The 16,169-nt window shown below is 35.3% G+C and overlaps 1 protein-coding gene across 2 annotated transcripts in view; it reads left to right on the forward strand.

Annotated features, from left to right (window-relative positions):
• The first annotated feature begins 570 nt into the window (after positions 1 to 570).
• LOC139685782 (RNA exonuclease 1 homolog) overlaps positions 571 to 16,169 on the forward strand; it is a 70,766-nt gene continuing 55,167 nt past the window's right edge. For both annotated transcript variants that reach the window (XM_071582897.1, XM_071582898.1), the window contains exons 1-3: positions 571 to 872; positions 4,198 to 6,042; positions 11,944 to 12,047. In XM_071582897.1, coding sequence (XP_071438998.1) covers positions 773 to 872; positions 4,198 to 6,042; positions 11,944 to 12,047 — 2,049 coding nt within the window. In that variant the 5' untranslated portion in view covers positions 571 to 772. The remainder of the gene's footprint in view (positions 873 to 4,197; positions 6,043 to 11,943; positions 12,048 to 16,169) is intronic.

Raw genomic sequence — 16,169 nt, forward strand, 5'->3', positions numbered from 1 at the left:
CGAAAAATTATTTAATTCCAGCGATTCTCGGGTGAAAATCGATGGGATAATACCTAACTATACATTTAACATTGTTAGAGCTCACACTTTTGAAACGTTTAACATAAGGAATTAATAAAATTATCACATAAAATTTATCTTTATGATTTATTTAGACTTTGTAACATTTTTTGCACGAATTCGGCTTCAATATTGGCAAAATAGTTTTGAGAAATTAGGTCAGTTTACCATGAAGCCAAAATAAAAACCACGTTTTACGCAGCCGAGAGCGGTGACTCTAATGAATTCGTATATCATCCAGTGGTAAATATTGTCATTTAAATTACTGGCAAAAGCGTTTCATTATTTTTGGCCATAAAATTGAAGAATTTGTTTTATTTGGCTCTGGTTTGGGAATATTTAGTCGTCTTGCGGCTGAATTTGGAACTGTTTGCCAAGCATACTGGCGCTAGTAGCAATCTTGAATGGCTCTGGAGTCCCAAGCTGTTCTATGTCCTTACAATATTTAATTTTTTTACTGGTGTATACAGATATTCATTTGTTCGTTAATTCATCCTCAGATGTTCAACTATTTTTTGCAAATGGAAATGATTCATAAATTGTGTGATATATAAGGCTTAAATGCTAAATTAGTTGAAATTATATTTCCATTAAAGTGCCTAGTTAACAAAATGTCGAACGAAGTGTGCCACAAAAACCGAAATTGCATCAACAGCTCAACCAGGAACGAGAGTGATATGTTTGGTTGACTACTTCAAAAAATTACCTGAGAATGCTTCCTTCTTCAGGATATTTCCAATCTATTAACTGTCCGTTTTATGACAGTGGCCTTTGTGACAGGTCATATTGTCACTATAGGCATGTAAAACGGGGCAAGTACCTTTCTAAATATCCCGCTTTAGTCGATTACAAATCATGTAAATTAACTAATCATCTAATCATGTTTTATGTTAGGAGATGTGCCGCATGGAGAATGCTTTGTGACATTGTGTCGCTAGATAGGAATTAACGTGGGATCTATTCCTTTGAGTGATCTCGAATAAGTCTGAAACTGGAATGTTAGAATGGCTTACTGATAATCCTAGAATGGCTTATTCTGGAGGTGTATGTGTTGAGCATAATTAGAGGCTTTAATTAATTGATCGAATTATATTAATTCAAAAGACTGTTAGACGCGCACATTAATAGAATTAATTACTTAAATGCGTCGTAATTAGTCTCCGCGTGCGTTTAGCGCAGGCATTGTTATTGGAGGGAAAATTTTCTCTTTGATCTTTGTTTGTCTTCCTCGGCTAAATACGTTGAAATAACAGTGGTTGAACATGGAGACCTATTGCTAAATGTTCGCATATTATTCTAGAATATTGACTAAATGTGGATTTTGAGTTGGATAATTTTCCCATGATGTGTATTACAGCCCAATTTCCAAGTAGGTTAGCAAATTTACGTTACTTATTCATTATCGCTTGCTTGTTAAAATTGACCGAATGTTATTGTCAGGAGAGAACAGGTTTTTAGAGTTTGTTTGTCTTGCTAAACCTGATAGTATTTAGTAACGCAGTTAAAGATACTAGATATGTCTCGAGCTCACATTGGGACGGCTTCATCAAAACCTACCCTGTGATGACTTTCATTGGAAGTCATTGCCTTAAAAAATTACGAGCTAAGCTCCCTGTAATTCAAAAATAGTGAGAGGCGGATTTGATCGTCTAACGCCAAAAATTCACTTCTAGTGCTATGCAATTGGGGGACATTCCTCTTGGGGGTTGAGTGTATACCGATCCTTATATTTGACATCATCCAGATGCAAGTGTTTAAAGGTTGGGCTACACATGATACATAGAGTTAACTTGAAGACGTACGTTGACGTTCGAGTTGAAATTTATTTTAGACCAATCATATATTTCCAGGAGAGTATGTTATTTTACCGCAATCTCCAATGTTTTGATACTACTAAGTATTATTTTGATTATTTAAACTACTAAATATCAACATTTGTAAATGGAAAAATGTATACGTATAGATATATTCTCCGAATGCGCATACCATTCCCATTCGCATTATTAGTTACATGGGTATCTTATCAAATTTACCTTCTTCGCCCTTAAATAATTTGCCTCGGCATGAAATGTGGAATCCAGGTAGTAAATCTCTCGTCTTAATCATTATAAGTGTCCTTTTCTGCAATTATTCTGGGGTGAATTTTATTTTTATGATAAAGATTCTTCTGGTAATACATTCATCTTTTCACCTTGTTTAATAAACATTTCATCATTCCTTACGTTAATGACGTTGATTTCCATTGTTCATTGGAGTGGTGTCTGATGTTTCTGAAGACCATATCAGTTTTTTCCTAGATAGGGTTAGAATGAGTTTCTCCACATGGTGTGTTCTCTCCATTTTGCTTAGACGTTTCATCTCCTTTTCCAGATTAAATTTCCTAAACTTTTATTAAGCTTTAATTTCCTTAGTCCTTGAATGTTTGTTCTCATTTCTATTATTTCTAGTAGTTTTAATTCTAATCCTTTGCACAGGGATCTTGTGACTTACAGTTTCTTCTGTAGCTTCAAAAAATCCACATTTAATTTCTATTTTTCTTTCTTCAATTGATTCTGTGCAGCTATATTTTCCACATCCTTTTCTGTTGTCTTTGGAAATTCATCCATGGTTTCCTTCAAGCAGATTGATGTTTATTTACGGTTCTTTTCAAGAAAGAGGAAAGCTAAGTTAAATGTTAAAAAGGAGGGCAAAACTAGAAAAGGGAATATTTTACCTATTTTGGATGGGTTCTGTACCAAGGTGGTTATAGTAGTAGATATGTAAGAAGAAGAATTGCATGAGTCCAAGAATCTTTGGCCAGTAGGTAATAGATGAGGGAGATGTAAGGAGGTTAAGAAAAGACTAGTGAAAACATTGGTATGGAAAATAACGTCAAAATAAAACTTCATAATCATATAAGATAAGCATATGTGGTGCAGAATTTGCAGGCCTGATGATGCTCAACTGCAGTGAAACCTAGATCTCATTACAGTTTATTTTACATATGTAATTATAGTGTTTCAATTTGATGTTATTCATCATAGAGCATATCCACAAATTGATGCCTGAAACAATTTATTATATTGGTATGGAGCTTGGTTATGTAGAAATTAGAAAGTTGGTCATTGAAGTAAGATAATAGGCATAGATTTGAGGATTATGAGATTTAGGTCTGGAGAATGATGGAAAGGGTAAGGCGGATGGAAAGAAAAACAAATGGAATATGAGGAATAGTCAGGAAGGATAAAGGGTTGTTGGAAGAAATTCAAAGAAGGCATGAAAGATGGATGCACAGTATTTTGATTGGCGATGACATGCTGACGACTGGAAGAGGAGAGGTCATTATTGAAGCATGGTAGGGGTTAGAAAAGGATAATCATATTGGATGGAATGAAGGGGGTTATATATGGGATTGAAGAACAGTTCACTGTATTCTGTGATGTCAGGTTGTGTCTTCTTCGACAAAGCTAAGAAATGTAGGCATGCGTAGTCTGTGTCCATCCATTTTCTGCCTTGAATTTATTTTATTTTTATTTAAAACTTTATTTGGGGTAAGATTGAGACAGTATAGTACCTTCTTCCACCTTGAAACGGTAGACTTGATAATAGAAATGGGTTGTAATACATTTTCTGGATGTTTCTAAGTTGTGAGAACAGTTTCAAATTATATAATTTAACACCCCATCAATTCTAATGCCACAACTTTATTTCCTTGAAAAATTTCCACGGTTAAAATATTTTATGCATTTTATTTTAGGATTGTATTTGGAATTAGTATTTTTTAATTACCATTTTAAAAGTGTGGATCTGGATTTAGTCAAAAATCCTATTCCAAAGAAACTGCGGGAGATGCCGCAACAGTAACTTTTAACGGAGTCATCCGCTAATGTGCATTTCAATGCAACAATTTCAGAGTGTAAAAATCATTCGCCTTGACTGGGATTCGATCTGGGACGCCTCGGTAGCTTAAGTGGCTAAAGCACTCGAGCGGATATTGAGGGATCTGGGTTCGAATCCCAGTCAAGGCGAATGATTTTTACACTCTGAAATTGTTGCATTCAAAAATCCTAATTTTAATTTTCACTTTAGGTCTCTTTAGGAAGTAACTGAAGTATATGTCAGTAAATTAAATATTAAATGTGTTTTTTATCATTGCAGACAACCCTACTAAGGAATGTGGTAGTGCTGAAGTAGGAGCAAATTCCCTACTTGGTGTAGGAGATGATCATAATATTTTGCAGCAACTTGTCTCAGAAGCAGTGAAAAAAGCCCTCCGTGATACAGAGTTATCATCATCTGTGGAAGGAGATGCAGGGAATGCAGGCAGCTCGGGGGGTACTGAGGAAGTTTCATCTAAGTTGGCTGAAAAAGTGATCGAAGGGTTGAAACCACTGGTTGCCAGATCACCACCTTCTCTTCCCACCCCTGTGGTTTCGGTCCCCATTCCATCTTATAAGCCTACGCCAATATCTGAGCTTCGTAAGAGACACATACCAGTGCCTTATACGCCTAAGGATGCAAAAACCACATTAATTAAAAGACAGTCAAGTACTGATGTTGGCAGTCAGTTGGTAAAAGCCAAGCCGGTATCCACAAAACGTAGAGAAGAGTATGTGCCTGGAAATTTAGGAAAAGCAGTTGATGGTGAGAAGCCATGTTATAAACCATATACTCCACAAAGCTATGGGGAGGTGCACTATTCGCCTCTTGATAGTGCAGTCACCAGTGAAATTTTGTATACTCCCAGTGACAAATCATCATTGCCAACAAAAACTCCTGATTATGTGCCTACTGGGTTGAGTGATACTTCATTACCTAATGCTTTCTATAAACCAACGAATAGGGGTGACAGTCCAATACGAGAGCCTGAGTATCAGCCTTATATTGGTTCTAGTTCTTCTAGACTTTTATCTTACATACCATCAAAATTAGATGGATCAAAAGAGAACAGTGATGTGGATAGCAGCAGTGATGCTTTTGATCCTGAATGTAGTACTGTTTCATATTCATCGTCAAAAATTTCTCAGGGTTGTGTAAAAAAAAATATCAATGAAAGTCACATAAAACAATTGTCATCAACGAAACATCCTGTGACAAATGTGCCAGTGAAATTGAATTCTGATAATGCTACTGAAACTCACAGTGCTACTTCAAAAGGTTCCAATAGTGATTCCAGCCATAGTAATTCTGTTAAATTAAAATCTAAAAGTGAGTCAAAAGAAAGGGATAAGTTAAAATCATCATCAAAATATTCATCACATCATAAGAGCCAACAGGAACACAAAAGTGGAAAGGGTCATAGTAGTAGCAGGGAGCATAAGGATGGAAAAGTTCTCAAAGACTTGAAGCATCAGAAGGAAAATAAGGACCATAAAGAATCAAAAAGTCCCAAGGATTCCAAAAATCATAAATCGATGAAAGATGGACATACTGCATTGGACACCAATAATTCCAAGGATGAATTCCATGAAAAAGATAATAGTATTCATAAGAGCATTAAGGGAAGTAAGGATTCAAAAGACAAGCATAAAAGGAGAAATGAAGATGAGCATGACAGCAAAGTCAAGAGGCAACGTTTGGATTCAAGTGATGGGGTTGATGGCAAAAAGAAGGAGAAAGCTCGGGAAACAGGCTCTAAAACTGAAAACAAGCACAAGTCTGAAAGTTCACGCAGCAAAAGTGATAAAGAAAAGAAGAGTATTAATGACAAACATAGCTCCAGTCGAACTAAACATTCAGGAAGTTCTCATGCAGTTCATAAAACAATAGTAAAACACACGAGTGAAAGTGTAGAAATGAAAGAAAGTAGAAATAAGTTGAATTCTTCTGTGAAGAAATCAAAAACTAGTGCCTCAGGTCAAAGCAATAATAAGAAATTTGAGGAAAATAAAACTGTGCCAAAGACTAGTATAGTTGATTTGAAGAGGAAACATCATAGTGGTGACTCTTTCGAAGAAATGGAATCTCTCATAATGGAAAGACTGCAGGAACGTGATCATGCAGGTAAGACTACTTATATTAGTTTTAGTATTATTTAGAACCCTGCAAGCCACTGCTAGGGTGTGTGGTAGTGGATGATAACACACCAGACTACTCTTGACCAAAGATACATTTCCTTCCTAATGCGGTCAGGCAAATGCTATTTTATTCTAATCCCTTATGGTTTTGGGGAAAAATGGCAGCTTAAATCTTTCTGTTCTACACTTAATCTCTCAAATGTTATTGACATGATCTCTCGCACTGTAGTACATTGAAGCTAATAATACATTTCAACATCATTGCTAAAGAGATATCCTTCCAATTTATGCAAGAGATTTAATCTGTGATTTAACCTTTGCTTCGTGAGTGATTCCCGACCGAGTTCCTCTGATAATTTTGATACAATACTCATTTTGTCATATCGTTTTATAAATCTACCTTCTCTATGCAATTCAATTTTATATAAAATTTTGCTGATATAATTGCTAATGATAATTAAATAGGGTGTAATGAGGGCTTTTGAATGGAAGAAAATTGCTAGTATTAACTGTTGTTTTGAAATGTATGTTATTTATAGAAATATGTTGAATTTACCGATAGTTATTACTTTTGTTACTCATACTTAAATTCTATAAGAATGGTGGTGTGATAAATTTGCCGAATCCCAATTTTTGTTAATCACACAAGAATTGAGATTCAGCAAAAAAAATGTAATTAGCAGATGCATAGTAAGTTGTCAAAAATAGTTCATTTATTAAGATAATTTTTACACTTTTTAACATTAAAGTATTCTTTTAGTGTTGTTTGCCAAACTTTTTTTGAGGGAAAATTTGTATGCCCTGCCAAAAGTTTTGTGGAGAGATAGCATTTTTGATCAATCACATATTTCATAAAGGAAGAATAATTTCAGCTGTGTTTGCCTTTGGGCTGGGCATTAGTTCAACAAGACGTAACTGTCCTCTTCTCTCTTTACTCAAAAGCATTATAATTCCCCACTACTTGCAAGTATTTATTTTAAGGCATATTCCCAATTATGTCTTCTGATTGTTCTCACAGACAATCTACTTTTTCCTCTCGGTGACTACTTGTCACCAGGTAAAATTAGAATATTGTGAGATTGGTTATCTGCTTTTATCTTCATCAATGAAATTTTATTACTTACCTGTTCAATAATTACTTCTATTCAAACCAATTTGCTATTCAGTATCTACATTGGCTCTCCTCCTGCCAATCTAAATTGCTTTAACTAACCACTGAAAATTGCTCCATTAATCCCCAGTTCCTATACATCTAACCTCCAAAAAACATAACATATCTCTGCTTACTATCACCATTATTCACTTGATGTTTTCTAAAATCCCTTTCCTTTACAGAAACCTAATTTTCTATGCCACTTTTCAAGCAGTTGTGGTCCTTTTCCAAGTCTTCTTTTCCACTGCTCATAGCTCTGATATACTATGATTTTGTGACAAGGACCTCTGAATCCTCTCTTCTCTTCTTGCTGTGCACAACAACTAACCCAGTGGGCAGAATCCTTAGTTTCCAAGTTCCATTACCCAAATAATACCATCGTATTATGTTGGGAAGGATAATTCAGACAGTGTCCCAATTCCTTCCTTAAATATCAATTAAATAATTACTCCGTTGGCATTAGATGTTGTTGCGATTGCCTGACCAAGGTACAGATTCTTCATGGACTATATTTTGTACAATTTCTACCCTTAGAGTTATACGGCATGGCATAGATTACCTGGAACTCTAATTGAAACACTGTCATTGAAACACCTGAGCCTTCTAATTTTGTCAAGGTTCATGTCAGGAATCATGTCAATAGTTCATGACAGGGATAGCCACTGTTAAAATGGCACAATCAGTTTCTCAGTTTATGAGGTTCCTTTTTGCCTTTCGAGTGTCTCTTAATATCTTATTGTTATACATAAACATCAAGAGTGATATCCAAATTAAATATTTGTCACAAACACATTTTCTTTTGGTGTGACATTTTCTGTAAGGGTACTTAAAATTTTTGTATTCATTTCTTATTCCTGCATTCAAAGAGGAATTGTTTCTCCTGTCTCTACTGATTTTCATCATTTTTTATTTCTTTTCTTCTGGAAATAAGGGAGGGAATGAAGTTAGACATCAAATGCTTAAATCACAGAAAACTTTGTGATTGGCTGTATAAATCTAAGGGTAGAATTTTAAATTACTGTAAATTTTGAAATTTCACTGAATAATTCGTGTTAAGTGAATGCTTCATTCTGGTATAGCTAGTTTTTCTGCTTGGTTTCCTATGTACTTTTCTTGATAAGAAAAAGTTGTGTGTTCTGGCACCACTGTAAATACTCCTAGGCTCTTAGCACCTATTAAAATTAAATTATCTGATAACTCTTGGGTGTCATTGAAGGGAAGCCATACTCTGGGGTAATGTGCAGTATTTCTGAGGTTATGAGAAAAGGTTGATGCAAAATCAGTGAAATAATGACTTGGCAATCTATAAAGGAATCGCTATTCTCCAATGGGGTGACTTTGGCCATGTGGGGTAATCATCTGCCCACTGCTCTTTTAATGGCAACTTGATAATACAATGAGTAATATGGCATGGATCCCTTGCTTCTGGGCATTCATAACACTGTTAGGCAACACTAATCTGTCTGACTTAACTTATCAAACTTACCATCAAAGAAGTCAATTTTGGAAAATTTGCAAGCATTTGTGCATTTCTGGAAGTTTTTAACTCAGAAAAGACTAGGGTCATTATTGTTAATTTTAAGTAGTGATGCATTTTTATGTAGTGCAATTTTGTTAATGATTGGCATTTCAAAACATGTCAATGATGTAAGAAATTATGCTATGTTCTATTGAAGGAGGTGACATTCCTGGGTAACTTTGACCCTTTGCTAAAATGTTCTTTTTGGGATGGTGGGCATTCATGCTGATCATAAAATTCAACTGTAACAAGAATTAGATAGAATCAAAAGAAAAAAGTGATAAACTTGAAGACAGCAAAACTGATGTGATGGAGCTTGTCTAGTTAGTTAAGCTCTTGGAATTCCAGTGTCTACTTTCTTGTAAACTAGTGTGCAATGTCACTAGTGTTGACTGTTAAGTAAGAGGCTGGGGAGAAATTTTAGGGAGCTACATTGTTTTAAGTTTAGGTGTGGAACAAGATATTAGTGGTTCTTTGAGTTTAGCTAAGGAATGAAAAGAACTTAAGAGTCGGAAGGTTCTCATAGATGTAAAGGAAGGAAAAGAAATATTATTTTGGTGCAAATGCTACTTTTCTCAGGCAAAGGAATAATGTCATAGTTACTAGAAACCTTGGCATGCAGAAAAGGAATTAAATCATCACTAGGCAGGAGTAGTAGTAGTATTTAGGGGCGGTGACCAACAGCTGAGGTCATTTGCACCATAGGGGATGGACAGGAAAGGATGAAGGGTGGGGAGAAACCCGGCGTCGGCATTAGCCTACTCTTAACGAAAGGCGCCGAGGGGTCCGCAGCTTAACGTCCCATCCGACGGACGGCGTACTCACTGAAAGTGCCCTCCACAAAGCACCTCAAGTAGGGATCGAGATACCTCTGAAAAATATTCAACACCGCCGGGATTTGAACCAAAGCCCGCTGGGTGGGAAGCCAGTATGTTAGCCCCCGACACACACAAGACAGGAGGAAGTTATAAATGAGGAAAGGGGGAAGATAAGAAAGGAAAAATTGTGTAGGGATAAGTTGAAAAGAATAAAAACTATGGAAGTGGGACTAAATTTGAAATGTACAAAATATTTTGACGAAGATTATTTGTTGGGGTAAACAAAGTGGTCAGAGAAACTTAGTCAGGAATACACTTGATAGTATCAGGCTTGACTAGGTGGAAATTCATTTTCCAATGGAAGAAGAATACTAGGTATTTTCCACAATATCTAGCTATCCCTGAGTTTAGTGGAAAATACCTAGTATTCCTCTTTCATTCGAAAAAGACTTAGTAAAAAATGTAGTCTGTGGGTCATTTGAAGCAAAGGGATTAAATAGGTGTTTTGAAACTGGTTTCATCTGATCTCTACGATAGTATAAATCTTCCTGCAAATTAAAAGAAAAAATATTGACACTATAATCTTGTTACTATAATTCAGTTATTTTTATGATCACCATGCAATTTATCGGAAAGGATTGGACTATTTGTATGCTCCTATGAGTAGACCACACAAGTTTTTTATCTTTGAATAAGTAAAAGTAATCATTTTTTCACAGAAGTTGTCACCTTTCAAAGTTGTTACAGAGTGCTGAGTGCTTCCTGTTTTTGGCAAAATAAACTCCTGGCCAATTTTATCCCAAGTATTTGAGCTGCGCTTTCTTCATCCACATCCACTCATTGATGCACATCCTATCTCTTTGAAGGCACAAGTAACTGTGCTTGAATTGAGTGATAGTTCTCCAAGTTAAAATGATAAAAAAGCAGATTTAGATTTCATCATTTGTTCTATTGCTGGCTCCCTTCTTTTCTTAAATATCTCTTCTCACCCTCACCTTTTTCACATGTACTATTCTTAATGGTGTTCTTTGGTAAACTATAGGTGTGTCAAGAAATTTGATTTCATATTCCAAGTCACCAATTATTAACGCTTCTGCTAATCTAGAATTTGGTATTCTTACCTACCTAAATGCTGCTGGGTAATTTGTTGCGTAAATTAATGGCACTTCTTTGACCACTAGCCTTTCTTTATGCCTCTCAATCTTCCCTTACTGATGTCATTTAAAAAACATTTGGATTCAGTTTTATTTTTGTTTGTTGGGCTTCTCAGTTCTTCTGTGTGTGTATCTTGTCCATGCTTTATTGTAATGTCAATGGAGGTCCACCGTTCCCCAGAATAACTCATGATAGGGACTCCCTAACATATCTGGGCTCTTTTACATTTTATTCAGCTTTGTTATTTGACAAGTTTACAGCATTGGCAGTGGAACTTCTGTATTTATTAATATCTGTGGAGGTTGGTTGGTGTTAATTTCCATCTTGAATTTTTCTATTCTTACCATTTTCCTGTATTTTTTATATTGTTCTTTATCTGCATCTTGTTAAGTGGCATATTTTTCTTCAGTGTTAAGTAACAGCTCCCAATCAATTTTTTTTTCAATTTTTACTCACTGCTCCATTCTTAGTGTGGAAACATGCCTTAATACAAAAGTCTACCAAAGAGGATCTCTCTTTAGGTAATAATCCAAAGGCAAAAAACACTTCAATCTTCTGAGAAAACTCCTTCAGTGAAAATAAAATTGCTTTGCATTTCATCCAGACACCATTATATGTAGCTCTCCTGTTTTAGTGAAATGGGAGAAGATGGACATTCCCAATGGTCACATGTATTTAAGGGTGATCATGAAATACAAAGGAACTATGATTGAAAGTTGAATTTTTTTTTAAGGTTGCCCAGCCGACCTTGACTAGGATAAAATAAACATACTCGTCATGTTTGTTTTCATAATTTTTTAAAATGCATTCAAGATTAAACAAATGAAACCATTTTAAATGAAATGAGCTGTTTCAAAAAAAATGAAGAAAAATATAAGTATCACTTTGCTGTTCAAGAGGACTTCTTAAATTTCTGTAAAGAAAAAAAAATATTGTTTTTTAGAGTTTTTGTGCCAAAAAATAATGTGAATGACCTTTATTATTATTGTGTATTGGAATTATCCAATGATGAGAGCTGTATTAAATGTTTGGTATTTTATTTTGCATGCCAACTCAAATGTTATGCGTAGTAATTGAAATTGCAGGTTTGTCTTTTTTATCATCAGGTTTTCTGGAGTTTGAGATATTGAATTTAATTTATACAAATATGCGGGCAATATGGGATTCAAACCTTTGAGTCGGAGGAGGTTTAACAATCAGACCTACCTGAACAATTAGTTAATTACAAATATTAACTTGCAGATTTATCTGTTGGAGACTCAGATACTGATGAGGACATAAGAGCAGAGGAGTGTCTGAAAATCTTCAATTCATACAAACCAGAAGCACCTGAAGAGACTCATAAGGTATTGTCTCTATTTTTATAATTGCATTGTTTCATACAAAGGTACATTGATGATAAAGCACAAGAATCTGGATGAGATAATAGCCTGACACTAGTGTATTTTTGCAATGGGTCTTAACATGAAAGAAACTGGATCATATTTTAGAGTTTTTATTTGTCATATTTACGAAAATATTTCATGTATAAGCTTTTTGAGTCTAAAATATCGTCAGTGTAGTTGGTGAATTTGGAATTTGGTATAATGCTTTTACATGGCAATGGAAGATCATTCTAAGAAAGAGATTATTGAAGAATCTGGGTTAATAATGTCAATGGTCAGTTTCAAGAAAAAGGGGGAGCCAAATGCAATCGATTTTCTCAGCAAGATTAAGTATTGAGGAGAATGACACTGTGGGCATCAATAGCAAGGTTGAATGGATTCTTGAATTGCATTGGAAAAATATCTTTTAAAATTATGAAATTTGTAAGTGGCAAACATAGGCACTCATTCAAATTTATTAAGACTGATAATATGAGTACATAAGTGCTGGCTAATTGGAGGCCATGTGTATTTCCTCCAGTACTTATGTGTGTTCTGTCTTTCAAACTGTGGTAACATTTGGCTTAGATAAGTTGCATAGGATTGATCTTCAATGTGGCAAAAGCTGAAATTTGTCACCTCTTCTTAATGATATGGTGGATAAGGACCTGATTAAGGTGATATTCTGTTGCATTTATTGGAAAATAGAACATATGAGCTGCTTGTAGACCATAATTATATTTAAAATTGTGTCTGTATTTGAAAGTGGAATTATGGAATTTGTTATCTATGAGAACTGAGAAATATTTGTTCAGAAAATATAAGATTTTTCCAGCCCCTTTGTCTATTTTTAAGTTCGAAGGCTTATTGCTAGCTTTTTACACCCTGCTTGTCTTGCATATTTAATTATGATTTTGCACAATGGATAATTTTGGTAGTTTTTAAGATGGTGATATGCATATCGATTATTGTACTACAAATATTCTCTATTTTTAAAGGAGCTAATTGTATGGGATGATATATCCGTTAACCTTCTTGAAGCTAAATACTCTCTGTCGTGCAAGTGAGAAAAGTCAAGAGTATTTTAATGAAATGTTAATTAGAAATGTGATGGTTTTTGAAATGAAAATAAACCATTGTAAAGTATTCCAAAAATATGTTCAATAAGTAGAAGTTAAAGACATTGCTACCAAAATTATTAATACTCCAACAAACATTTTAGTAAGAATTATTCTTTTTAACATTTTCATTGGATTCTTTGCTTCTTATTAAAAAAAAATTCAATTGCAATCTCTGGATGAGCTGATATATTGGCCCAAGGTTTTTTTCATATGAGAAGCAAAAACTGTAATATTTTCTGGTTAATAAGAGGGTTAATTACCAATTTAGCATAAAAACTGATAGCTTCCCTGAATAAAGTGTGGAAAAATGCCCTTATTGTACAGTTACAAGAACCCACGGTAGAAGATATCATGATGCTTTCACTTATGACATCACTAATGTGGCCTATAAGAAAGCTTCATTTTGTGTCAATCACGTTGCTGGAAATGATTTCCTAATATTTCTCCAGCCGAGTGAATTGTCATGAAATGCCTCTGCAAGTAGCAGTCAGCCTTAATAATAATTTTTAAGTAAAAAGACAGTAAAAATCATAATAAACCCTTAAAATACGAGGGTCATCCGGAAAGTAGTACCCGTTCGTTAAATAAAGACACAAAAGTAAATATTAACAAACATAAAAAATTTTATTTGAAAGAGGATACTTTAAACTACTTCTCAACATAATCTCCAAGCAAATTAAGGCATTTGTCATAACGTGTGACAAGTTTCTGTATTCCTGCTGCATAGTCCTTCGCCGCCAGCTCATTGAGATACGCGAGGGACCCATCTTGCACAAATTTTTGCATAATGCAGATGGTGTTTAACAATTTCATGAACAATTGTTCGAGAAACATTGGGAAAATGCTCACAGATGTCATCAATTGTGACGCGCCGATCGTTCCTCACGAATTCGTCAACTGAGCTCACCAGTTGGTCTGTAATGACAGACGGTCTCCCCGAACGCTCATCGTCGTGTGTGTTCCCCCTCCCCATGTTGAAGTTGCGACACCACCGCCGAACAGACGACTCGTCCATTACATTGTCTCCATACACCTCCTTTAATTGGCGATGAATATCACATGGGCGAACGTTTCTTGCATTGAGGAATTTAATCACTGCCCTCACTTCACAACTGGCGGCGTTCTCAATTTTTTTAAACATTGTAAACAATCACAGAAACAACACAGGCAATGCTAGCGTCACGCAACTTGGCTCAGAGAAGGCAGACAAGCCACTGAAGCTATCTGACCTCGTCCAGCGGCTACTCGCGTCGTCAGCACTTCATGCGGCACGAACGGGTACTACTTTCCGGATGACCCTCGTTCATAGATGAAAATGAAACATTTTCAGCGAGTATATGGCATTAATCATAGTCACTTGTAGTCATCGGGATGTAAGCTGTTTTTGCATATTACAAATGCCTTATTTTGAGCTTAATGTATATATTTAGAAATCTACGAGGATGAGTCATCAAAGTTGCAAACTTCAGATTACCTTATACCATATTTAAATTAAGTATGCCTATTTTGCGAGCTAATAGCAGCATTTTGTTTGCTTGTTGTAGAGGCTGTGTGGCATCTCGGGTTCATTCAGCCAGTCAGTGACAGCCATTGCAAGGTGGTGGATGTATTGCATGAGTGTACTCGAGAAGAACAGCTGTTATGAACATTTCATTGGGAACACTTGAAACTTCTACTGTACAGTGCAGTCCCATTTTAGCCCCGTATGATTTTCATCTGTTTTGGCCCCTAAAAAATGACATGGGTGGCCTTTTTCTAAGAGGTTACTCATTCGCTGCAACAGCAAACAAAAGACACCCTTGCTGCTGGTTATTGAGGACTTGTAAAGAGATAGGATAAGTGTCTCTGAATGTACAGGGTGAATATTTAGAACAGTAAACGTTACTCTGATTATTATTGCCTTTGTCTCTATCCAGTTTTGTGTGCTATTTATTGACTTACCCTCATAATTAGCATGATGTTCAGGTTGATTATCAGATTCAGGAGACATAATTGCTTTGGGAAATTGTTGATTAAAAAGCCCTAAAGCACTCCTAAATCAATTGCTAGTGGCAAAAGTTATGTGATTTTAAAAGTGAGGGTGAAATTGTGTACAATTTAGTAATTAATTGATAGTTATTATGTGAATGGCATGCATTGTAGTGTTATGTGTATAGCACTCATACAATGTAATTAGGAAATTCCGGAAGGTCCTATTCTCAAGGGCCACTAAAAGGTGGGGAAAGGAATTTAACATAACTTAAGTTATGCAATGAAAAACAAATGAACAATGAATGAATAAATAATGAATAAAATTCTCACTTGGGTGTGCAGGCTACCAAAGAATTTGCAGGAAATTTATTTCTTCATTAGTGACCCACCATTTGTAATTTTTATCCAATAAAAATTAAATAATTACTAAAATGCATTCGCTCCCTCAGTTTGGTTTGCCAAATTCAGTGACCTACTAGTAAAAAACACAGTAAATAACGTGAGTCTCAATTACTATTTCACACATACAATAAGTGATCGGCCAGTTGTATTTTCAATCAAACAGAGGGATGAAATTTGCAAAACATTCATACACATATAAATAAAACATTTGACATCCATTATTGAAATAGAAAGAAAGACTCGTACTTTTCCACAGATTTTATTATACGGAACGACGCGTTTCACCGACTTGCGGCATCATCAGGTACCTGATGATGCCGCAAGTCGGTGAAACGCGTCATGCCGTATAATAAAATCTGTGGAAAAGTACGAGTCTTTCTTTCTATTTCAATAATGGATATCAATTACTTCCACGAAGTGAAGCCTGAAACAATAGAAAACATTTGACATTTATTATCCTGAGTATTTTTACCCCTCTTTTTGTACCTGTGGCAATGACCTGTGGCAACTTAGTTGAATTAGTCCTGACCTTTTCAAATCAATATTTATTGCCTTTCCCTAAGAGGGACGCCTAAGCCACTTCCTAGGCATGTATGGCATCTGAGACTTT

This window comes from Hetaerina americana, unplaced genomic scaffold (assembly GCF_022747635.1).
Source record: "Hetaerina americana unplaced genomic scaffold, ioHetAmer1.1.p SCAF_12, whole genome shotgun sequence".
Taxonomy (NCBI): domain Eukaryota; kingdom Metazoa; phylum Arthropoda; class Insecta; order Odonata; family Calopterygidae; genus Hetaerina; species Hetaerina americana.